This window comes from Pristis pectinata, chromosome 12 (assembly GCF_009764475.1).
Source record: "Pristis pectinata isolate sPriPec2 chromosome 12, sPriPec2.1.pri, whole genome shotgun sequence".
NCBI lineage: Eukaryota > Metazoa > Chordata > Chondrichthyes > Rhinopristiformes > Pristidae > Pristis > Pristis pectinata.
In genome coordinates, this window is record NC_067416.1 from 15,070,868 (window position 1) to 15,096,211 (window position 25,344).

General features: G+C 39.4%; 1 protein-coding gene across 1 annotated transcript in view; it reads right to left on the minus strand.

The window, feature by feature from the left end:
• The window catches only part of atrnl1b (attractin-like 1b), a 610,807-nt gene extending 596,920 nt beyond the window's left edge, over positions 1 to 13,887 (minus strand). Inside the window, 1 exon segment of the mRNA XM_052026988.1 lies at positions 13,590 to 13,887. Within this exon segment, the coding sequence (XP_051882948.1) occupies positions 13,590 to 13,858 (269 nt within the window). The 5' untranslated portion in view covers positions 13,859 to 13,887.
• Between the last annotated feature and the right edge of the window lie 11,457 nt (positions 13,888 to 25,344).

A 25,344-nucleotide genomic window follows, 5' to 3' on the forward strand; every position in this document is an offset into this window, starting at 1 on the left:
ATGTAGTCTTACTCAGGTCAACGTGCATAGTATTGTCTTTCTTGATCATGTCAAATAAATGAGCAAAGGGTACTAGTTAGAAGTTTAAATGAGTTAGCAATAAGCATCTTGAACCTTGGGCAGCACTTCTTGGCACAGCAAAAATAGTCTATCAATAAATATCTTGAACCACATACAGTTTGTTCTGCTCTGCTTAAAAGCCAAGATTAGCAACATGCATTTTAGGCCTGGACAGAGGATATCTATCACAATAAAACATAATTCAAATCATTAATATGTAAATTTCCATGTAAACTTTAAATGCAAACACGATGGTTTCCAAGGGGATGCTCAAGAGGGGAAAATGCTATTTTTGTGAGATTAGCAGCATAAATCAAACAGCAATTTCTGGGAATTTATTATTCACAACATATTCCTTAATCTTTAATTTTCTGCCCAATTTCTCCCTTCATAAGTGTATATTGTTAACTTGCATTTATTTTGGAATTGGAATGTTATTGTTACTTGTACTGAGGTGCAGTGAAAAACTTGCTTTACATACCGTTCATACAGATTAATTCATTGCACAGTGCATTGAAGTAGTACAAGGTAAAACAATACAGAATGCAGAGTAAAGTGTCATAGCTACAGAGAAAGTGTAGTGCAGGTAGACAATAAAGGTGCAAGGTCATAATGATGTTGATTGGGAGGTCAAGAATCCATCCTATTGTACTAGGGAACCTTTTAATAGTCTCATAGCAGCAGAATAGAAGCTGTCTTTGAGACTGGCAGTATGTGCTTTAAGGCTTTTGGATCTTCTACCCGATGGGAGGGGATGAGAAGAGAGAATGTCCAGAATGGGTGGGGTCTTTGATTACGCTGGCTGCTTCACTGGGGCAGTAAAAAGTGTATACAGAGTCCATGGAGGGGAGGTTGGTTTAGTGATATGCTGAGCTGCGTCCACAACACTCTGCAGTTTCTTGCAGTCACAGACAGAGCAGTTGCCATACCAAGCCATGATGCATCCACACAGGATACTTTCGATGGTGCATCAATAAAAAAATGGTGAGGGTCAAAGGGGACATGCCAAATTTCTTTAGCCTCCTGAGGAAGTAGAGGCACCACAGCATCTACAGTATGTGATTAGACCAGGACAGGCTATTGATGTTCACTCCTAGGAACTTGAAGCTCTCAACCCTCAACATCAGCACCATTGATATAGATAGGAACACGTGTGCTGCACCCTTCCTGAAGTCAATGACCAGCTTTTTTGTTTTGCTGACATTGAGGGAAAGGTTGTTGTCATGACACATGTCACTAACCTCTCTATCTCCTTCCTGTACTCCAATACATCATTATTTGAGATATGGCCCACTATGGTAGTATCACCTGCAAACTTGTAGATGGAGTTAGAGCAAAACCTGGCCCTGCAGTCATGAGTGTATAAGGAGTAGATTAAGAGCCTTGTGGGGCACTAGTATTGAGAATAATAGTGCTGGAGATGTTGCTGCCTATCCTTACTGATTGTGGTCTGTTGGTCAGGAAGTCAAGGATCCAGTTGCAAAGGGAGGTATCGAGTCTCAGGTCTCCGAGTTTAGTGATGAGCTTGCTTGGAATTATAGTATTGAAGGCAGAGCTGTAGTCAGTAAACAATAGTCTAACATAGATGCCTTCACAGTCCAGATGCTCCAGAGATGAGTGTAGGGCCAGGGAGGTGGCATCCACTGTAGACCTGTTTCAGCAGTAGGCAAATTGCGGTGGGTTGAGGTTTTCTGGGAGGCTGCAGTTAATGTGTGCCATGACCAGCTTCTCGAAGCACTGGGCAATAGTCATTGTTTTTACCTTGTTTTTCTTATGTATTGGAATCAGTGGTCTGCTTAAAGCAATTGGGAACCTCAGACTGAAGCAGGGAGAGGTTAAAAATGTTTGCAAATACCCCCACCAGCTGATCTGTACAGGACACAGCCAGAGACACCATCCGGACCAAGTGCTTTCCATGGGTTCACTCTCCAGAAGACTGATCTGACGTTCTCAGTGACTATGGGTTCAGGCGCATTGGAGACTGTTGGGATGGGTGGCGACGTACCAATCCCCTTCTGTTCAAAATGTGCACAAAATGCATTAGGCTCATTGGGAAGGTATACACTGTTGTCAGTGATGATGCCCAATTTAGTTTTGTAGCACATCATAGCACGCAAGCCCTAACACAACTGATGGCTGGTCTGGGGCTCTATATGAACTGGTATCGTCTCTTTGCATCTCTGATAGCTTTATGGAGATCGTATCTTGATTCTTGTAAAAGGTCATGGTCACCTGATTTGAATGCTGTAGTCCTTGACTTCAGAAGGGAATGGATCTCCCTATTCATCCATGGTTTCTGGTTGGGAATACCCAGATTGTCCTCTTTGGTACACAGTCCTCAAAGCACTTGCTGATAAAGTCAGTGATGGCGGTGACATACTCATCTTGGCTGGCAGCTGAGTCTTTGAACATGGACCAGTCATTTTTTTTTTACCCTCAAAGTTCCTTTCAAGTAGCATACATCGTAGTCAAGTCATCTTCCAAACAAAATCATGACATTGGAGAATTCAGATTTACAACAAGCTGAACAGGAACTCCCAAGTTTATTCCAGAAAGGATAAATTCTGCCCATTCATTTATCTGCCCATTAAATGTTATAATATGCCATTTGAAGCAATTCGGTCAGAAAGACCAGTATAGAAATCCAGAGGGGATTGCCAGTCGACTTGGTATTTTGTTCTCATGTAAAATCACTAGGGGACATTCACAGGATGCAAATCACATTTAAAAACCATTCTACTTGCAAACAGCAGTCAGCAGGAAAGTTTGTTTCCACCCCCCCCCCCCCACCTTTTTAAAAACAAATGCACCAACTTCTCAGAATGTATTTAATATTTCCAATGATTAGACAAATGTGATTATCATTCCTGAATTATGAAATGTATAACCTTGCTTATCCAGGGATACCCTTTGGATCTTTATGTTTTATCATTTCCGGTATTATTGTCTATTTTTCAAAATTGGCATCTCATGATGATTTTCCCTAACTGTATCTTTGCAATAACCAGCTAGTTTTTTTTTTGTCCAAAAAAAAAGTTCTAGCACACATTGCTTCAGACTGTCCTCAAGTTCCAAATTCATCCCTGGCCCATTCAGCACAGTAGTAATTCAGTGAATTAAAGTTGTCAGATCTTGGCAAGGAGAACTTGAAATTTTACTGCTATCGAGTAAAAAAAATATCCCATTTCTCTTCTGTATCCCTCAAACAATATGTCTGATATCAAGGTCATGCATCAAAAAGTTAAAATTACACCCAAAAAAGCAATAATCAAGAGTTTCTGGATCAGTAAGTAAACCATAATACAACATGCAGAATCAGAATTCACCTTTCCATCATGACTATTATCCCTCAATCAACACAAAACAGATCAATGTCATATTTCATATTTACTATGGGGGGAAAACAAAATATCCACAATAATTGTCTTGATTATCTAACCAACAGCACTGACTACACTCAAAGTAATTCATTACTTTGGGACCTTTGACACCCTCAATTATGTTTAACAAAAAGGGAAGTCTTCATTGGAAACCATTTCTCAAAGAAAATGGATAACCCGGGGCATTCCCGAGAGTCAATTTATTGAGTGAAAATCCAAACTTGCAGAAAATAAAAATAAGTTTCTCAAATGGCAATTATGTATTTGAGTGGTTTTCAAATTTTACAATAATGACATTATTTGGTATAACATTCAAAAATTGTCATTTGAGAGGTTGCAACTGCACAAGGATTAATATGTTCAGTAGAGCAACAACTACATGATTGACTAGGACAGTCATCAATGGATTCTCATGTCATGTTATATTCCTCCAACACCCTCACCCACCTAAAGGAAGGCAAATTCTGGTGATCCACTTACTCACTACAGGGGTGCTAATGTTGCACTGATGCCTCATCACCAGAAAAGCATAACGTGATCACTGCCATGTTCAAATGTAAAGGTCTTTTCAGAAACCAATTCTCTTCCTCCCTCTGCAGATGCAAACAGACTTAATGGGCATTTCCAAGATTGTGTGTTTCTGTTTAACATTTCCAGCATCTACAGCTTTTTGCTTTTCAAAGGTTTCTTGGTATTACTATCTTGAGAGATGCAGATGGCAAAATAGATATTAAAAAAAAATCCCCAGAAGCCATCCTTCCACATCTTCTGGAGAGTTGCTGGCTTGTACTGACTTTGCCCTATACTTCAGTACTACAGAAGGTAGAATTGAGCTCCTTCCTGCTCTATTACCAAAAAAGCTTTACAGGCAAATGAACTCATATTTAAGTTTATGTAAAGATTAAACAACCAAAAATTCAATTCTGACTGTTATTCACAATTGAACAGAACCTATACCAAAATTTTCATCCAAATAAACCATCAGTGGAGTATACCAACAGCTTGGAAATTTGTTCATAATTAACCCTGCTGTGACAAGATTCAAATCATTTTGATGGGTCAGAACATACCTGTCACAACACATTCAGCCCATTGATTTCACACCAGCTCCCAGAAGAATAATCCCATCAGTCCCATTCTGCCTCCTCTTATTCCACCCTGTATTATATCCTCTATGTGCTCATTAACTCCCAGTTTGTCTTTTATTTTGCCAGTAACTTACAGCTGGGATAACTTACAGCATCACAATTAACTTACGAGCAAGTCTTTAGTATGGCGAAGGAAACCAGAGCAACCACAAAGTCACGGAGAATGCTCAAACTCCAGAGGTAACGCCAGAAGTCAGGTTTGAACCTGGGTCCTGGAGCTATGAGGCAGTTGCACTAACTGCTGCACCACGCTACTGCCTGGAATTGTGCCATCTAGAAATATTTTACCTAGTTCAAATCTGCTTCAAGCAGCAAATACTCATTTCAGAAATTAAATGCCTGCCCCGACAAATTATCATGCAAAAACATTGCCAATGGATTATCTAAACAGTCTGCTACAAAGTAATGCAAGCTACTTTTTAACCACACATTTCTCCATATCATCAAAAATTAGTTTATCCTTGTATCCAAATTTCAATGCCAACAGTTTTGAAGGACCCATCACCAAGTAATGAAAGGCTGTCAGAGGAAATTAATGTAATTGGATACATCCCAAAGAAAAACTAAAAAGGAAAGTGATTTAAAATTTTGCCTACATGCAAGCTATTTCTAAACTCAAACAAAATTTGCACCAATGGACTTGATAACATTCTCTAAAAGGAACTATGTGCACATTTATAATGCAACACAAGTATTAGTTTCCAGTAGTAACTGCATACCAATGATCTTATTACAGTAAAAATGCAACCTCTTTCCAAATTCGATGCCTGACAATACCAGAGCAAGACCCACTGCTTCAGTGCTGGCCATGATATTGTATTTAAACTACACAAATTTAGCATCAATTTTAACTGAAACCACAACACTTCACACCAAGCACCAAAATTGTCGTTCAGCAGAACACAGGCCTGACCAATCCCCAACAATATGGGGGAAGGTGGGGGGCAAATATTAAAAAGCACAACAGGTGCTGGAAATCAAAAATAAAATCATTCAGCAAGTCTGGCAGCATGTACAGAAAGAAAGTTAGTGCAGCAAGTCAATGATCCTTCACCAGATTTTTGACCTTTTTCAACTTGAAGTTTCTCTTTTCATAGGTGCTGCCTGACCTGCTGAGTTTCTCCAGCATTTTATGTTTTCAACCCACAGTGTAGGCTTACTTGCAAGTAATTTGCACTTTTGCAAAGCAGCTTATCTTTTATAATTTTTAAGCAGGGTTTTTCCCCACAACTTCTCACCTCCCAATCCAGAAATGGTACCACTAAATGGCACCATTTGCCTGGCTTCATTTATCAAATGCTCAAAGATGCCAACTACTGCCAAGAATCCCAGTAATTTCTGCCTTTAATACAGATGTCTAAAATTTGCAGTATTTCTGTTGCAGCTTGCTAGGCTGGACTAAGTGGACTGAATATTCTTCAACTGCAGCTCAATTGCAATTTCCACATAACACATGGAATACTCAAATACAAGAGGGTGTGCAAGACCAAACCTTGAAGCCATGAGGCTAACGTTTGACATGCTTGTCAAATAATCTGCCAGTGACAAGTACCAAGAATCAAATGAGCATTTTTCATTAAGTACAGTTAACCTCCAATAATCCAGCATCCTATTACTCAGAAATACTGAAATTTCAACATCTGGCTCACTCATTAGTTTGGACTGTGAACCAAGGGTCCAGATTGCAAGTGGGGTGCTCAGCCAAAGATCTAGAGTGTGGCTGGGTCCAGGATCTGAGCCTTGGGCTGGGGGTGCAGTCAGGGGCAGGATTTAGGGTAAGTTTGCGGTCAGAGCTGCAGTATGAAGTGCTCTCACTGCCTTCCTGGTAAATTATACTGCTTTGTAACATCTAAAAGAAAAACACAAAATAAGAGTGTTGGAGTGTTATTAGGAATGGCATCCAATACTGAGAAAATCTGCTAGTCATCACCAAATTATTGTTTTAGAGTTTTACTGCAAGTATTAAAAGATAGGAAATAGTGAAAGAGAAAATTAGCTGGAAAAAGATCAAAATGTTGTGGTCTTCAAGTCAAAAATGTTTTCTTTTGAAAGAAACAGCACCCAACAAGACAAGCACGAGTCTAAGAGTTGGTCAACAAAAATCCAAAAATATCCATACACTTCAATTAGTTTTAAAAGATGGAGGACTGGACTCATCTCCTCCCACACTGGAAGACTTCACTCAGTGAATCCCACTTGATAGCTGATGTGCAACAGCCACTTCACATCAAAACAAAACATGCAAATCTTCCTCATCTCAAAACTGGAGTGAAAGCAAATCAATCCACTGAGGGACTGCCTTAGAGGTGTTTAATCATCCACCACCAAACATGACTGGTTGTAGTAAAATCACTAAAGCTTGGCTTTGATCTGTTGATTGTAGAACCTCAAGTTTGGTCATAAGCATGTTTCTTTTACAAGGTTATTTTGTATGCAGTTCCACAATTGTAACTTCAGGAGATCAACACATTATTCAGGTACACCCTGCATTATCCCCAGCACATTCTTATACACTCTTGAGGGACTCGATTAGTCACTTAATTTGATGATAATGGAAGAATGATAGATTGCAAAGGAATAACTTTCTGCTGCTGAAGACCCACTGTGCCTGATGAATGCCCAGTTTTGAGCTGCTGGAATGTTATGGATAGATCAAGGTCTCTGTTGGAAATGTGCAAGAAAAATCATGTGTCAGAATAAAGCAAATTTTTCCCCTTCATGCTGCACAGTGGTGCAGCTATTAAAGACACTGCATCATTGCACTAGAGACCCAGGTTCAAGTCCGAACTCCAGTGCTGTCCGTGTTGGGCTTGCACATTACCTGTGACTGTGTTTTTCCTCCAGGCTCTGACGTTTCATCCCATATCCCAATGACGTGCAGCTTGAGTTTAATTGGCCACTATAAATTGCTGCTGTGTAGTAAATGGCAAAGTCTGAGGGGAGGGGTTTGAAGAGGATGTGGTGTAAGGGACAAACGTAGGATTATTGTAAAATGTGTGCTTGACAGTCAGCGGAGACTTGATCAGACAAAGGGCTTGTTTCCATGCAGTATCCTTCTATTGATTCCCTTACTACTAGCCTCAGCCCACATTGGATCTTTTAGTTCTTCCCCCCTCAATGAGCAGTGCTGCAAATGAGCAACAGATATTGGACTCCAATGAGCATCATTCAAAGCAAGTCAACACATTCTGTTCCCTTCCTCGTCTCAATGCTACCTTTAAGTGGTAGTTAACATGAAAGTACACATCCTCAGCAGATGAAGGTGATTGGAGCTAATCAAGAGGTTTACTTGCCCACAACGTTCCTGGCCATCTAGTTAGTTAAGTCTGGAGTCAATGGCAAGAACTCCCAGAGACACCACTTCCCAATTGTATACCACTAATCCACTGTATATATTTCACCTTTCAGTTATTGGAACATGACAACAAGAGATTGTGATGGAGCCACCAGAAATGTTGGTTGAAAGATACAATTCTCTGAATATGACCCTGTCCAAGAGTTGCTCAACTAGTCTGTCAGAAAGCCATCCCAGATTAGGCACAAATTCCAGAGGTTCATTCAAAATACCTTTATGGATTCACTGGATGGTCTATGTTGTGCTTTAGCAGCTTAGTACAACATGGTTTGCTAGCCCATCTCAGAGGACGATTAAAATGAATTGGGCATATTGCATCACATATAGGACAAACCAGGCAAGGATAGCAGCTTTTCTTCCTTAAATGGACACAAGCAAACCAGATGTGATGTTGCACTCTAGACATTTCCTGGCCAGTTTAAACAAGGTTATGGCTAGATACAAAATTCCCTGGCTATAAACTGAATCTGCAATTCATTCCACTGAATTACTAGTTCAGTAACTTCAGTACTTTACTACCATTCTCAAAATTCAGAGCATATAATTCCCTGTTATGTTATGCATATTGTACGGCACCCTGTGGGGCAAACAACCCATATTCCCAAGAAAGTAATCAAAGCAAGGCTTTGTTTCTAATTTGAAATAGAAAGAAAATGCTGGAAACACTCAGATCAGGTAGCATCTATGGAAAGAAAACAAAACATTAAACACTTCAGATCAAAAACCTTTCAAAAGCTTTGATGCAGAGTCTTTGATCTGAACCACTAGCCATGCTTCTCTTTCCACAGATGCTGCCTGACCAACTGATTATATCCAGCGTTTTGTTTTTATTTTAAGATTTCCAGCATGTGCAGTTTTATTTTGACTTTCAACTTAAAACTGTTCTGGCTCAGCCCTTATGAAACTAATTTCAATCACATTTGTGGTTCCCAAAACAGTATTATCAGGTTTGAATTTGCTTGATCGCATTGCAAATTTGGAGTAGATGTAAAGTAATTCGACGAAACCTATTAAAATAATAATACAAATGACATTACCCAGCATCACATGCAGGTATTCAACAATAGACATTTCTCGAATTTAGTGCAAAATAGCTTAAAAAGCCTGAAGCAAAATAATAAAATGTCAGTTCCTTAATCACTACAGTAAGGGGATAGAGGCAACTGATGTTGAAACTGCATTAACTAGGCAAGGGGATATTCAAGAAATGTCTTCAGCCCCATTGTTAGGCATTCAAAATAAAAACAGTAAAGATCACCATCATATTTTAAGAATAGGGAACATCTTACAGGAGACGTTTATATTAAAGTTGCACCCTACAGGCTTAACAATCTCTGTAGCTACTCTTGCAAAATAAAAGGCTTTGTTAAATGAGGAAAGCACTGAAGAAGATGCACAGAATGTGACAGAAGGGAACAATGCTAATTTTAAAAACTTGGCTAGAATGGAATTCCATTCTTTAATTAGAGATTCCAGACTTAATGGAATGGAATGGAAGAACTGGAATGGTCCTATTCATCCATGCCCATTATGGGGTGACCTCTGAAAATGTACAGGTAATGATGTTAGTAGGATAGCCTTTAGCATCAGGTTCAATGGTGAATAAGTGAAAGGGAAAGAAGTCAGAGGCTCAGTCTGCTCCCTATGCTCAAAGCAAACAAAGCCAGAAGTCGTGCAAATTTAGTTGCAATGATCTGCAGAGAAGGGCAAGGAAAACAAGCATATTTACTGTGGATATTAGAATCCAGATTTTCCAATAACATGATAAACTAACAAATATGTTTCAGACAATAACTGAGACAAAGTATTTCTATTCATATTTTAAATTACAACCATTATTTTGTGGACACTAAGGATTTGTTCATAGCTTTTCCCCACTGAACTGTCACTGGTCTACTTCTTCAATGTGGGAAGTATGCAGAAGACAATCTTCACTTTCGACTATGAAGGATTACGGTTCTTATACAGACTACGGAAAAAGCAACTCCAGCAACCATATATTGTGAGCAGCCACCAATACAAAAATAGAAATATCAAAAGACTCAACACATATAATAACATCACTCTGATTCAGAGTTGTCAATACAAAATGGAGAGCTACCTATCAGAATTGCTGCCTCTTTATTGTAGACATTGGCCTATGAAAAAGTAAATAAAGTCCCACTGCAGCAGTCAAAGGTCTCATTCAATATTCCTCCCTCAATCACCAAAACAGTTGAACCAATTATTCAGTTCATTTGCTGTTTGTAGGATTTGCCCAATACAGTGACACAATCAGAATTACACTTCAAAATAATGAAGTGCTTAACATAGCATATTGTGCAATGCACAATTGAATGTAAAAATAATGTTCACTTAAGCCCAGGATAGTCTACTTTTAAAAAGGTAAAACTACACTGACACTGCAAAATGTGTGCATACAATAAAGCAAGAAATTGCTGATAAAAGCAGATGTCTAATACTCTGTATTGGATTACAGCATCAAGATAATATTGTGCATGTTAAATGTAAATCAATACCACACCACCCAGCCCACCCCCAACTGAGACATTATCAAATACACATACAAACTTGTTACAGAACAGCAAGACCACCTGCATCAGCATTATTTTCCTTCCTACAATATAGCACAGACTTTCCAAAAATGATGTTACATGTGAAATCAAGGATGTTTTCTGTCTTCGTCAATATAGCCAAATGAATTTGTCTAGCAGCTTAAACAAAAAAAAATGCTCCCCAGCATCATGTTAGTTACCTGCTGACACAAGGAAGATTTGACAGCATACAATAAAACCAATAAGCCAAAACAAAAATTTCCAGCATCTGCAGTTTTTGTTTTGATTGTCACGAAGTGAAAAGTATTCTCTTCAAGTTTATGCTGCCCAGAAATTAAATTACAGATAGCCAAGTGAAATTGCACCATTGGACAGAAATAGTAAAAGCTCACTCACTGAAGACAACAATATCAAATCCAAAAATTAAGTCTGGAGAAAAACAAAAATTCCTAAATTATAAGTAAACAACATCCATACATACTACAAATAGTACTCACTTGTGGGTGGAGTGAAAATCAGCCATGTATTAAATATGTATACTTAAGACAAGGGGGGGGGGGGGGGGGGGGGGGCGGGGAAGAGACTGTATTCTGACCAAATTTACATTTAACATAATATATTTGTACTTGAATACACAAAAAAAGGAATGGACTCCAAGCATTCTTTTGGGGGGGGAAAAAAAAAACAAACTCTTGAAAGACATGTAGTTTCCTACACTGACACAGGACAACAGAAGCTTGGTTCAAAACGAATATTGTTGAATTATTAAACAAGTTAAGCCATGCAAGTCATTGTAAAACAACTCACCTCAGTTCATCAACTCAAAACCAAGCTGCACTGTCTAAAACTTCATTTTTAAATGCTTCCTTCAAACCACCCAATTTCATGATTAGTTCAATATCACACATCAAAATATGACCCACTGAAACCAAGGATCTATCCTATTCCAATCTGAACAACAACTGAACTCTGCGGAGACACAAACATAATCTGAGTTGACACTACTGAGGCTGCACTGTCAGTGATCTTATCTTTCAGACAAGAATATTAAACCAAGGCCCCATGTGCCCCCTCAGTGGATTAAAAAAAAGCTTCTTGACAGAATTTAAAGAGAAGCATGGCAATTCACCCTGATGTCCTGGTTAATGTTTCCTTTGCAACCAACATTTCACAGAGAGAACTGGCCATCATCTCTCTGCTGCTTGTGGGACCTTGGCTGTACTTTTTTTCTAAAATGTGCAGCCAATGTAAGCATACAAGTGTCTACAAGCCAAATCCATTTAGTCAGTTGTAAAATACACTGCATTGGAATTACCCAAAGACGTGAAAGGTGCCATTTATTTTTAGTATATTCTTTCCAAAGATTGCGACCATTGCCACAGACTCATGAACATTGCTCAATACTTAACCATGCAAAAACCAACTCCTGTGGCGAATGCCAACCAGAGTTCCACAAATTTCAAAGCTACATTTCCTGCATTAGACTATTTGATTCTCATTACTGTGTCAACGAGAGAGAAATGATCCAAATTTGAGATTGTTCCATTTAGTTATAGGCAGTGGGAATGTAACAGTGCATGGAGTATTTTCTATTCTCCTTTCAAATCGAAGCATTCCCAGAACTCAACTGCAACTACTTTTAACATCGATGATAGTGGGAAATACATTTTGACCCATTTTCCGAGCACAAGAAAGTAATCTGATGAAACACCAAATAGGTGTCACTGCTGGAGTCAAAATGGTAGGAAATGAAGATTACTTTTTCAAATTGCAAGCATTATGCACACTTAAAAAATACTTCGTAAGAGTACTGGAACTTGGCTGTATGCTTGTTACTTCACCGCTTTGGGAGCTTCAACACAGGATGAGGCAGAAAAGTGCAAGCAAAGGACCAATTCAGGCATGACCGCACTGTTCAGAATTTCTAGCAGTCAACTATACAGCAGCACCAGCAAAACCCTAGGAGCAGGTCATCTGGAAATACAACTACCCAGGGAGACTACCTGGCATGCAAAGATAATTTTAGCAGGGGGTAAGAAATCAATTATGTGCGAAAAGGTAAAACACACCAGCACTTTCGAAAGGAATTAAACCTCCGGCGTTTCAGCTGTTTTCACTTTCCATCGATCAAAGGAATATTTCTCATTTGCTATAATTTATTGTGGCACACATTTCACAATGTTGAAGTATATGCCACTTACAATGGGGAAATCTGAATGAAGGTTTTAATACTAGAGCAGCAGTGATCTGTACACTTCTTGTCATTTCATTGAGTACAACAATGCTTGTAGAGAGCAATATGAAAATTTCATTCATTCCTCACAACCCAAAATATCTAGCATAGTTAAAATCCAAGAAGGAATATGTAATTAGAGTTTATCATTCCAGAAAAAAAACCTTTGTACCATATTCAAGGAAGGTCTTTTGGGTATACCGATCATTTATAGATAAAAGGACGATTACAATGAAAGAACCTGCTGTAATTGTGCAAAAAAATCAAGCACCATTCCAATGAGGTAAACTGTAATAAACTTTGCAGTCACACAACAGGGAATACAGAGATAAGATGCTGTTTATAATCGTGTTAATTTCCTCAATGTCACTCACGAGGATTAAACTGTTACTTTATGGCAACTTGACAATATTTCACACATTGCAACACTCTAAATAATAACATCTACAATCTGCTTTATAAATCACAAATACAGTTAACACAATTGAAGATGAAGGACTGTTATAAAATACTGTGTGTCAACCATCCTTTAAGATAGGTTTACACCACAGTGATAACAACAAAATCCTTGCTCCTGTGGTAGAAATGATACATCAGTGTCAAGACTGGAATTTGCAAATTGTCCAAGAATGCACAATATGCTGGAGAGATGGGTATTCCTAAACCGGCAGCCTACTCTGGTAGGACATTACAGCCTTGTTACACTGAAAATAGCCACTTAAAATCTTAAGGAACTAATGATCACCTGCACGGAAAAAAAAGGTCAATGATGCAAGTGTACTTTTGAAATTGAGAAAACATCTGGAGACGCGAATTTGTTTTCTTTTCGCATGCGTATGTGAAATCAGCGAGTCTTACTTGAATCTGCCACCGCAGTGTTGACATTGATCGCCGACCCATCCTTGGTCGCAGATGCAGCTCCCGTTCACACACATCCCGTAGACACACGTCGCCTTGTCGCATTCCCGGCAAAGCCCCACACGGGCCGAGAGGACGAGGTAGAGCAGGGCATAGCAGACACAGTACCTACACGGATCCAATCCGTCCCGGGCCGCCCACGACCCTGGACTCCAGTTAAATTGATTCGGTCTTTTTTGCGGGTTCCCACTGCCAATTCCAGCCGCCATTTTAACCTGTGTAATTCGGTTTGCACAGATTGCACCGCCCGCACACCAAGCGCCCCCCCCCCAACCACCTGGAAACAAACACCAGCCAACAACACCCCCACCACCCCTCCCCCTTCCAGCTGGCACTCCAAGCTGAATAAACTAATTTCGCCTCTGAAGAGGAGAACAAGGAGGACTCCGGGTTTTAAAAAAACAGAAGAAAGTCGGGTGGAAAATTAAACAGTCACCACTCAGTTAAACCGGACAAGTGTCAGGTAAACCGTTCGTCGGGTCCCACGCGTTGCAACGATGGCAAAAGTCGGTAGAGAAGCGTTGAGAGCAGTAACAGAGCGCACAAGCGCCAGGAGGTCCGGGTCTGCACATAATGAGAGGATTCAATCTGTATTTCTTCTCCCTTTCTTCCAAAACAAAAAGAAAACAATCGGATTAAACGCCAAGCAACAACTTCAGGTGCGCGGAAGAGGCTACACCGCTGGACGAAGAGCCGCCAGATGTTCGCACCTCCAGCTGGAGACCCGGAGCGCACACTGCCCCGGCCGGCTCCCACTCCCGGAGCCCACAGCTGCCACAAAGCCGCTAATTAAAGGGGCAGTGCTCAGAGGCTGCGCATGTGCGGCTTCCTGCAAACAGGCAGGGGGGAAAAAAAGACATCCCCTTTTAATGTTGTCGGGCAATTCAAGATCTCTTGCGGGCGGCCAGCCTCTTCTTACGAGCCCACTTTCTTTCAATGTTACGTTGCAGACGTCCTGGAATGTATTGTTTGCAGGTACAGGGTTCTATTCAAGTACTTAGCTGGGAGCTTCTGTGCGAAGTTTAGTAGAATTTTTTTTTGGGGGGGGGGGTAATCTAAACGGAAAATGCTGGGAAAACTCAGCAGGTCGGGCAGCGTCTGAGAGAGAAAAAGAATGGTTGGCCCTTTTGTCAGAGCTGGATAATGCTAAAGGTAAAACATGCTGGGGGAGGGGGGAGAGAGAGAAAATGACAAGAACTTGAGAAAGAGCGGAAGGTAGGAGAGTTTCAAGAACTGGCGGCGGGCGGAGAAAGCGGGTGGCAGCGGCACACGAAGGGACAGTCCCCAAGACAGTGTAGATGGTGTTGTCAGCATTTGTCAAACTCACCATCGAGTCCGAAAGACCCTAGGGTCATTGTTGGAGATTGATCAGGGGTGTCTGCGGAACACTTCCCCAGTCTCCAGAAGGGAAGAGGCTGCTGGTAAACTAAAACTGAGAAGAAATTTTGAGTAAATCGTTAGTCAGAGTGTTTAGCGGTAACAGGAAGAGTCCTGCGCTTAAAGACAAAGGGATCAAGGAGGGGGAAAGTGCAGTGATAAAGGTGATGAAGGAATGGAGCAGGGTGTTACGGAAGGGCTTGTCCCTTCAGCTGAGAGAGGAGAACATATGTTCAATGATAGCACCACGCAGGAGGTACCAGAATTGGCAGAGCATAATCCATTGAATGCAGGGTGGAAGTCGATTTCAGGGTTTGGTAATATTATGAAATTTGATGGATTTTGATGGTGAAGGGGAAGAAGCGAAAAAACAAACTGATATCAGAATGTTCTGAAGTTCTTTACAACCAATGAAGTACATTTGCAGTGTCATAATTGCTGTTATCTACATTTTTTTTATCAGTGGTATTACCATACCATTGCAGTACTACAGAGGGCAAGCATGAGGTTTATCAGCAGGGTAATGCAGAGTTCAGCCGACTGGATAATCTCTGTACTTTCCCTATAGGTGAGTTTAAGGATTCTGGGGGACGGGGGATTCAAGTTACAGGAGTATGTCAAGACCAGGTGTGTCATGTTTATTTCTCTGCATAAGTGCTAGAATCACTCTGATTTCCAGAAATCTTTTCAAATGGGTAAGCCATGGGAGTAAATAACAACAGATCACACAAACTCTTGTTCATAATTTTCTCTCACTTCATGCCTGAAACACCCAACAGAAACAGTTGTCTCACAAAAACCAGGAATGACAGATTCTGGAAATCTGAATAAAAATTAAAATTACAGGAAATACTCAGCAAATTAAAAGAGAGAAAACAATTAACTTCATAGATCAATGTAAAGACAAAGTGAAGAGAAAGCCTTTCCACTAAGGAAAATAAATGTTTGGTTTAAAATTTGACTAACAAAATGACTTGTTGTATGCCTTGTTCTTGAATATAATTCAGCCAGGCAGAATAATTAACATGTAAACAGCATCCAGAAAGAAAATAATAAAATGGCATTTGTCTTTATGAAATAATGTGTAAGATAATTGGTTAGATTTCTATTTTAGATACAATTAGTAATTCTGGTGCAAACTGGACCCAAAACTCTGCCATTTTGAAAATAATTCCTTCAGGAGGTTCCTCAAAATTTTATTTGCAGATCAAAGATAAAATTGGTTACGCTCAAAATGGAAGCAGATTCATTTGTAACATTAAAAAGGGAAATAGATGTATTTAAATGGAAACATTAATAAGGCCGTGGGGAAATGATGGGATGGGGAGCCACTAATTTGACAGCATTTTCAAAGAGCTGACACAGAACCACAGGCTATACATTGCCCTTTTGTGCTGTATATTCCTATATTATTAAATATATAATTTAATCATTTAACATGGTTAAATTAAGTCTCTCTATCTATTTTCTTGTTATAGTGTTGTGATATCTGATAAGAAGCAAAGCAAATTAAAGTGTGCATGCTGAAAAAAACAATATTCTTCAGTGGTCTATTTCAGCCAGTAAAACTAATATTATATTCAAAGAATAAAGCTGTAAGATGCAGTTTAATATACATTGGATTAGTCTGATGAAAGAGAAAACCAGCATGTGGTAAAATGTGTATAACCAATTTATTGAATTTGAGAAATATTCTGACCTAGCTGCTATGAGTGAGTCTTGGATGATATCAAGAGAGTATTTGAAACTGTCCAACATAACAGACTGATTCAATAGATTTGTGCTCATAGGACCCCCATAATTCTCCAGAATGACTTAGTGGATGAAGATTCATTCAGTGTGTCTCAGTATTCAGATGATAATAAATTGACCAAGGTGGACAATAATAACCAATCAATCAGTACAGAGAGAGATGAAGGGTGGAGTTCAATGTGGATAAATGAAATGTCATGGAATAGGAAGAATTATCAATAATATGGGTTAGATTGTAAAAGAAAACCAGAACTGGGAGAGGAATTGAGTGTTTTCCCCAGAAAAGGTCATTAAAAGCAACTGTGTTGGAGAAAAATATGGTATGTGGTCAGGCTAATAAGACGAGAATGGTGAAATTAATCTGCCCTTGCAGTTGCATCTGGAGACAGCAGTTGCTGGAAAGTGGAGCAAAATGCAAGATGCTGGGGGAACTCAGCAGGTCATGCAGCATCTGTGGAGGGAAATGGACTGTTGACATTTCAAGTCACGACGTCGACAGTCTACTTCCCTCCATATTGCTGCCTGACCAGCTGAGTTCCTATTGCATTTTGTGTTTTGTTGCAGTTGCATCTGATGCACTCTGTAAAATTTCAGTCTCTGGATCTTTCCTTTAAAGAAAAGGGAAAGATGAGGGAGGAATGCAATGGACACAATTTAGAGGAACAATTTAAAGTTGATAGAATGTCAAAGGAAGGAGCCAGCAGAGACTCAATGAGCTGAATGGTCTGCTCATGTACTGAACTGTTCCAGTATACTATTTGCAAACACTCGTACCAGAAGCACATTTTCTTATTCAATTGTTATTTTTACCACATTATTATCCCCCTACAAACTGCTCAAAGGTATTCTGTTCTTTTAGAATCAGATTTATTATCACTGACATGTGAAATTAATTTTTGTAGCAACAGTACAGTGCAATGACAAAAATCTATACATTACAGAAGTAAATAAATAGCGCAAAAAAAAGGAATAATGAGGTAGTGTTGATGGATCATTCAGAAATCTGATGGCAGCGGGGAAGCAGCTGTTCCTGAATCATTAAGTTTGGGTCTTCAGGCTCTTGTACCTTCTCCCTAATGGTAGTGACGAGAAGAGGGTGTGTCCTGGATGGTGAGGCTCCTTAATGATGGATGCCACTTTATTGAGGCACCACCTCTTGAAGATGTCTTCTATGGGGGGGGGGGGGGGGGGGGGGGGGGGGGGGGGTGTGTTGTGCCTGTGCTGGAGCTAGCTGAGTCTACAACCCTCTGCAGCCTCTTACAATTCTGCGCTTTGGAGCCTCCATACCAGGCTGTGATGCAACCAGTCAGAATGCTCTCCACCATACATCTGTTGAAATATGTAAGAGTCTTTGGTGACATACCAAATCTCCTCAAACTCCAAACAAAGTAGATCTGCTGGCGTGCCTTCTTCATGAATGCATCAATGTGTTGGGTCCAGGATAGATCCTCCAAGCTGTTGACACCCAGGAACTTGAAGCTGCTACCCTTTCCACTGCTGACCCCTCCATGAGGACTGGTGGGCGTTCTCCCGACTTCCCCTTCCTGAAGTCCACAATCAGTTCCTTGGTCTTGCTGATGTTGAGTAAGGTTGCTGTTGTGATACTACTCAGACGATCTATCACACTCCTGTACGCCTCCTCATCGCCATCTGAGATTCTACCAACAGCGTTGCCATCGACAAATTTATAGATGGTGTTTAAGCTGTTCTTAGCCACAGTCATGAGTGTAGAGAGTAGAGCAGTAGGCTAAGCACGCATCCTTGACGTGCGCCTGTGTTGATAGTCAGCAAGGAGGTGTTATTGCCGATCCGCACTGACTGTGGTCTCCTGATGAGGAAGTCAATTTCTCTTAAGCTGAATCTCTAAATTCAGTAACATTTCCCAGATTACTATGGAAATATTCCAAGAGTAACATATTTTTTTAAAACTTTAAAACATTTATACAGCGCAGTAACAGGCCCTTCCAGTCTAACGAGCCCATGTGACCCAATTACACTCATGTTAACCTACTAACCCGTATGTCTTTGGAATGTGGGATGAAATCAGAGCACCTGGAGGAAACCCATGCAGTCACAGGGAGAACACACAAACTCCATACAGACAGCAGTGGGAATTGAACCCCAAATGCTGGTGCTGTAATAATGTTATGCTAACCACTATGCTACCATACCGTTATTGATAGAAAACAGCAAGTATATCCTTGGGAACAAAACTGCACACTGCAGGTGTGGTCTGAACAAAGCTCTGTATAATTGTCAAAAGACATCCTTTTGGTTGTTCTCAAAATCTCTCCTAAAGGCAGCCAGCTCATCATTTGCCCTCTCAATTGCTTGTGCACTGCATCTGTTTTCAGTGGTTGGTAAACCAGGACACCTCATCCCATTATACATCAACATTTCCCAATCTATCAATATTTAAATGATCCACTGCCTTTCAGTGTTCCTTACCATAATAGAAAACAAATTCAAACACATCAGCCATGTGTCTGCCCACTGAATTTCATAGGCCCACCACCTTACAAGTAAAGAAATTCCAACTCTTCACTCCTAAATATCTTACCCCATATCCTCAGATTGTAACCTGAGTCAAGAATATCTAAATCGTCTGGAAAGCTCTTTGCACCTTGCTCACAACTCCCAATCCAACCCAGTTTTGCATCATTGGCAAACTATCACATTCAGTTCCCCGCATGTGCGTGTGGGAACACACACATTAAATGGCTGGGTCTGAACAACTGGTCCCTACAGTACCCTGTCAGTCACTGCCTACCATCCTGATAAATTCCTACATTGTTCCCTGTCTGTCAGCCCATTTTCAATCTATGCCAGTATAATACTCCCAATCCCATTCACTTCAATTTCGCACACTAGTATGTGGGACTTAAGCAAATGTCTTTTGAATATTCAAATGCACCACATCTACTGATGCTCCCTTATCAATTCTACCAGTTACATACTCAAATTCCAGTAGATTTGTCAAAAATGATATTCCTTTCATAAATTCATGCTGACTTTATCTAATACCATTGCTGTTTTCTAAGTGTTCTCTTATCACATTCTTCATAGTGGACACTAGCATTTTCACTACTGACATTGAGTTAACCAGTATGTAATTCCCTGTTTTATCTTTCCCTCCTTTTTTTAAAAAAAGAGCAGAATTACATTTGCTACCCTTTAATTTGCAAGAACTATTCCATCATCTATAGCATTTTTGGAAGGTGACAACCAGTACATCCCATGTCTTCATGGCCACTGTTTTTTTTACTAAAACTAATTTCCATTAATTCATCCTTTTCATTAGACTCTTGGTTCTCTCGCATTTCTGAAGACAGAAGCAATGTACTTGCTTAGTTACTGTGTATTATGTATTTTCCTTTTCCTAATTGTGAGGGACTAACATTTGTCTTCACTAACCTTTTCCTCTTTAGAAAATTGTAGAAGTGTTTAAGGTCCACTTTGATATTCCTTGCAAGTTTACTCTCAAGCTCTGTTTTTACTCAATCTTGGTCCTTTTTGGCTGAATTGTAAACTCTTCTCAATCTGCAGGCTTGCTGGTTTTTCTGGCAACTTTAAGACTTTTCTTTGGACCTGATTCTATCCTTGATTTCTTTTGTTAGCCATGGTAGGGTCAATTTTCCTTTTGTGCTTTTTGTGTCATAAAGAAATGTATAACTCTTGCAGTTCCTGTATTTATTCCTTAGATGTTGGCCATTGCTATTTATCATCCTGACTTTCAATAAAGCTTCCCAATCTATCATGGCCAACTCACTCCTCATACCTTAATAGTTTCCCTTGTTTAGATTTGGGGTTCTGGTTTTCAAATTGAACCTCTTCACTATCATGTTATGGTCACATTTCCCTAAATGACACCATACAACAAGAGTGTTGACTAACCCCTTCTCATCTACAATATAAATCTAGGATACCCTGTTCCTTATTTGGCTCTTCACTAATAAAGCATCCTGCAGACACTCCAGAAATTCAACCTCCCTTGTTTTTTCTCTGATTTGGTTTGACCAGTCTATATGTAAATAAAAGTGACCCATAATTATTATAGTACCCTTCTTACAGGCATCTCTAATTTTCTGATTGATGTTGACCTTTGTTACTACTATTGTTTAGATGTCTATAGATAACTCCCACCAATCTTTTCTGCCCTTTGGTGCTTAGCTTTTCACCAGAATGTTATTCATTTATAAGTAATCAGATCCCCAGAAGCTAAAATTGCATCATTTACCATTATATTTTGTGCTTTCAAATATCAGTCAAAAAATCATTTAGCTTAGTTTTCATTCATTTGTAGAGATTAGAACATTTGAAATCTCTAACATTCACTCATGATCCACATAACATACTAAAAGATCTTCCTGGAAATAGAGTATTCAGAAAAGAGCCCATAACTTTATTGACAGCGACAAAAAATTAATCTTAAATATATAAAGAATATGAATAGAATGAAAGCAGGTATTCCACCACAGAGACCAGGTCTGTGCTGAAATCTGATTTCATGAATGAGATTGAAGCACTAAAAAAAATGAATTAACTTTAATAATGGGGAGAAAAAAAAAATCATTAGAGGGTCTCATTCCTGATCATGTCTGGTTCTAGATGAGATCAACATTGGGATCTGCTATAAATTCTTGAAATAAACTGCTGGCATTCTATCCATCTAGACATGACTGAATGTCTTCACAAATGAGAAAACAAATTGGGCCCATAAATTTGTCTTGAATGATAGGGAATCGTCAGCCCATTTTGCACTCTGCCCAATTTTATTTTACGATTTCATGTTACCACCCAATGAGTCTACTGTTTCAGAGGAGGAATCAAGGGAAAATACAGCTTGATAGAGCGTGAAATAAAGAAGACACGAATTACATAAAAAGTAGAGATATTTCATACATTAATATCAGAAGACTACACCTTGAGACACCAAAAGAAATTGGTTCCTTCAATGTAAAATTTGGAGTAATCCCTCATGGGATAAAGTAGATTTGTTATTTAGAAGCTGAGGGGGATTGCAAGGACCAGTCTTCAACTTGTCAATGAAAGCCCGAGTCCCCACGGTCTAGCAGATGTCAGGATTACATCACAAAAATGATGAAGTCAAGTGCAATGAGGGAAAATTGATGCAAGTCCCTCCCACTGTGTAAAAGATCAAAATGCACCAGGCTGGGGTCTGCTGCATTGCTGATAAAATAAGGTGGAATGAATAGGAAAAATGCTGCTATGTCCCCATCCATCAAGGGACATAAATCCAGTTCAGCATAATTTGAAATTGGGTCAAGTAAAAATAAAACAAACCCTGAAGAAAAGACCTGTGGGGTGTTGAGATATTGAAGCTGAATAATGACATTGACTTGGTCTAAAAGGATTAAGAGGAAAAAAAAACAGATGTCTCGTTGAATGACATGCAACATAGAAATTACAGAATGTGAATGATCAGCAATCCCAACACAGATAATAGTTGATTTAGAAGGCAAAATAGGTTTAATACCCAGAGGAAGCAGTGGGTATATTGAAACCTAGAGCCAGACGTTTATAATGCTTCTTATAGTCTAATGTCATAGCCAAAATTGATACTAAACAAGGAAGACAGGGGCTTAGAAATATACAGCACTAGGCAGTTTATAATGACAATGGTTCAACGGATGACATACTTGTATGTGCATTATAGATGTGAATAAATCTCTACATAAAGTTTAGGCAGCTGTTGAAAGCAGGGGATTTTCTTATTTGCGAATCAGTTCCTTTTTCAAATTACTCTCTTGCCTGGTTTGCCTCCTCCAAAGATATTTCACCAAAGTCAGTTGACCTTCCTGACCATAAAGCTCAAGTATCAGCTGCCAATGCTCCTCTCACCTCTCCACATATAGAAATTTACATGGGAATTGTATTAACCTAAATTCTGTTAAATTTTAGCTATCAGTTTAAAATGAAAGACCGTACAGCAGCGCATGAAGATTTAATATCAGCAGTATAAGGGTTGAAGTAAAAAGGTTTTAAATATCACACCATTCGCACTAGAGAAGCAGATAGACAGGTACTGACTGAAATGAGAAAGAGTAGACAGAAAATATATTTGTGGATACTAATTAAAATGGAAGCAGGAACTTTTGCAGGTGGAAGCTGTTTAAGCATCAGACGAGGATCAGTCAGAGTTATGATTTTTTTTTGTTTGGTTATGAGGGGATTTGGAGGTCATTTCTCCTGAGTAACCTTATGGATGTTAACTAGGTGATAGGCTCTTCCATTGTGACTATAAAGAATCTAACACTCAAATTAATGAAGTTATTGTTAAAGGAAAAAAGTTTCATATCCCAAAAGATCACAATTACAATAGGAGAGGTGAATACAGTTGAATATTTATAGATGCAATAATTTATTGACAAATCTTAATACCACCCACAAATATTTTAGGAACAATAAATCAAAGAAAGAGGCAATTTGTCCCATTAAGCCTGTGTCAGCTCCTAATAGAGCAATTCTGTTAATCCCACTTCCCCAATTTTTCCCCTTGACCCTGCAAGTTTTTCCTCTCCCAAGGGTTTATCCAATTCACTTTTGAAGGTACTTGTTATTTATAGGTACACATAACTAGATTCACACATCTAGATGCACATAAACTAGATTCTAGTACATACAAAGAGTGAGCCCATGCAATATTTACATGGAAAAATTAATCAAGGAGTTTGTCATTGGTCCATTCTTTGCTTAACACTGTCTCTCTCCATATATCATCATTGCAGTTGGCTTCCAAAGAAAATGAAAATAATAAATTTGAGTTTTTCCACTGTCCTCTCTCTCATGGTCAGGCCTGCTCAAAAAATAAAATTTATGAAAGGGAGACCAAAAGTGATCTACCACTTTCAACACTTAATGAGCATACATAATCCATAATTGAAAGCATATTAATGTCTTAATACCCTATAGTAAAAGTTGAGTTCCTCAGATTTGTTTTATCCTCTCTTCCCACTGACCTTCCACATGTAGTCCATATTTCAGGGAAATATGTGCATTCTTTATCTGCATAATACCTTTTAGCAAGTCACAGATTATTGAATTTGACAACAAATCTGGAATGCTCATCAGATATCATGGAATTCTCACAGAATTGACTCAATTTCCATTGGCATGGATGTACTGTGAAATGCCGTTACCACATAACTGAGTCTTCCTTATAAACCTATCGCCATATATCATGTTGCTCATTTGATGATTGCCTTAAATGTATGAATGCACTTTTGGATTAATTACAAGTCTAATGCTTCAACCGTAGAAAATATATTAAGTTACTTGCGATAAATAAGTTTTCTTGTTGAGCTTCTTTAATTTTGCCACACAATGGGGAAGGACCTTAGAGGATATGAAAATGCCAGTCACGATCTGTGCCTCAACCTTCCAGATATAGTGATGAATCAGGGATCTCAGAATTTCAGGATCTTGTTACAAATAACCAAGTCTATACCCTTTCTAAAAAATACTGGAAATTCCAAGTTATGGATCACAACAACAAAAATATCCTCTTACTCTGCTGTGTAGCTATGAAGCCAAAATACATTGGCAGAGGTGGAAGCATGGCGGCAGAACTCCAGGAGTTGTGGAGTTTCAGAATTATGACATTCGCTCATTCTCTCCACGACTATATGGGATTTCTCTGGGTGCTTCACTTTCCTCCCGTATTCCAAAGACATGCTGGTTAATTAATCAGCTCTAGTGTGTAAGCTAAATGGTGAAAAGAATCAAAAGGAAAGTTGATGGATATGTGCAAGAGAAAGGAAATTGCTGGGGTACAGGGAACTAAGCAGATGTCATGGTCCCAAAGGGCTGAATGATTTCTTCCCGTCTTATAATAATAAAAGCAATTATAACCAGGTAGCTCATTGTGACAGTGATCAGAATTAATTTTGGTCAGTTGTTAGTACTTGAAGTGCAACCTTCATGGAAGCCCATGCTGCTAGCAAGAAATTGAGATATAGAACAGGAACAGGTCATTCAGCACATGTTGTGCCAATCCAATTAAGCTAATGACACTTCATCCCTTCTGCCTGCTCACAGTCCCTATACCTCCATTCTTTGCATATTCATTTGTCAATTTAAGAGCCTCTTAAATGCCTCTATCAAATCTGCCTCCACCACCACCCTTGGCAGCACATTCCAGACACCCACCACTCTGTAAAATAACTTATCCTGCACATCTCCTTTGAATTTTCCCCCTCTCGCCTGAAATGTATGCCTCCTAGTATTTGACATTTCAACCCTGGGAAAATTATGCCAGCTGTCTACTCTATGCCTTTCATAACTTTATAACTTGTATCAGGTCTCCCCTCAGCCTCCGCTGCTCCAGAGAAAACCACCTTCGTTTGTCCAACTTCTCTTTATAGCACGTGCCCTCTAATCCAGGCAGCATCCTGGTAGATCTCTTCTGAACCCTCTCCATAGCCTCCATATCTGGAAGTGAACACATCACAGAGGTTACAAGGATTTACAGGTTGTCTACTTGGGGTACAATACACCTAAATTTATCACCAGTGAAAATAAAGCATTTTGTGTATGTAATCATTGT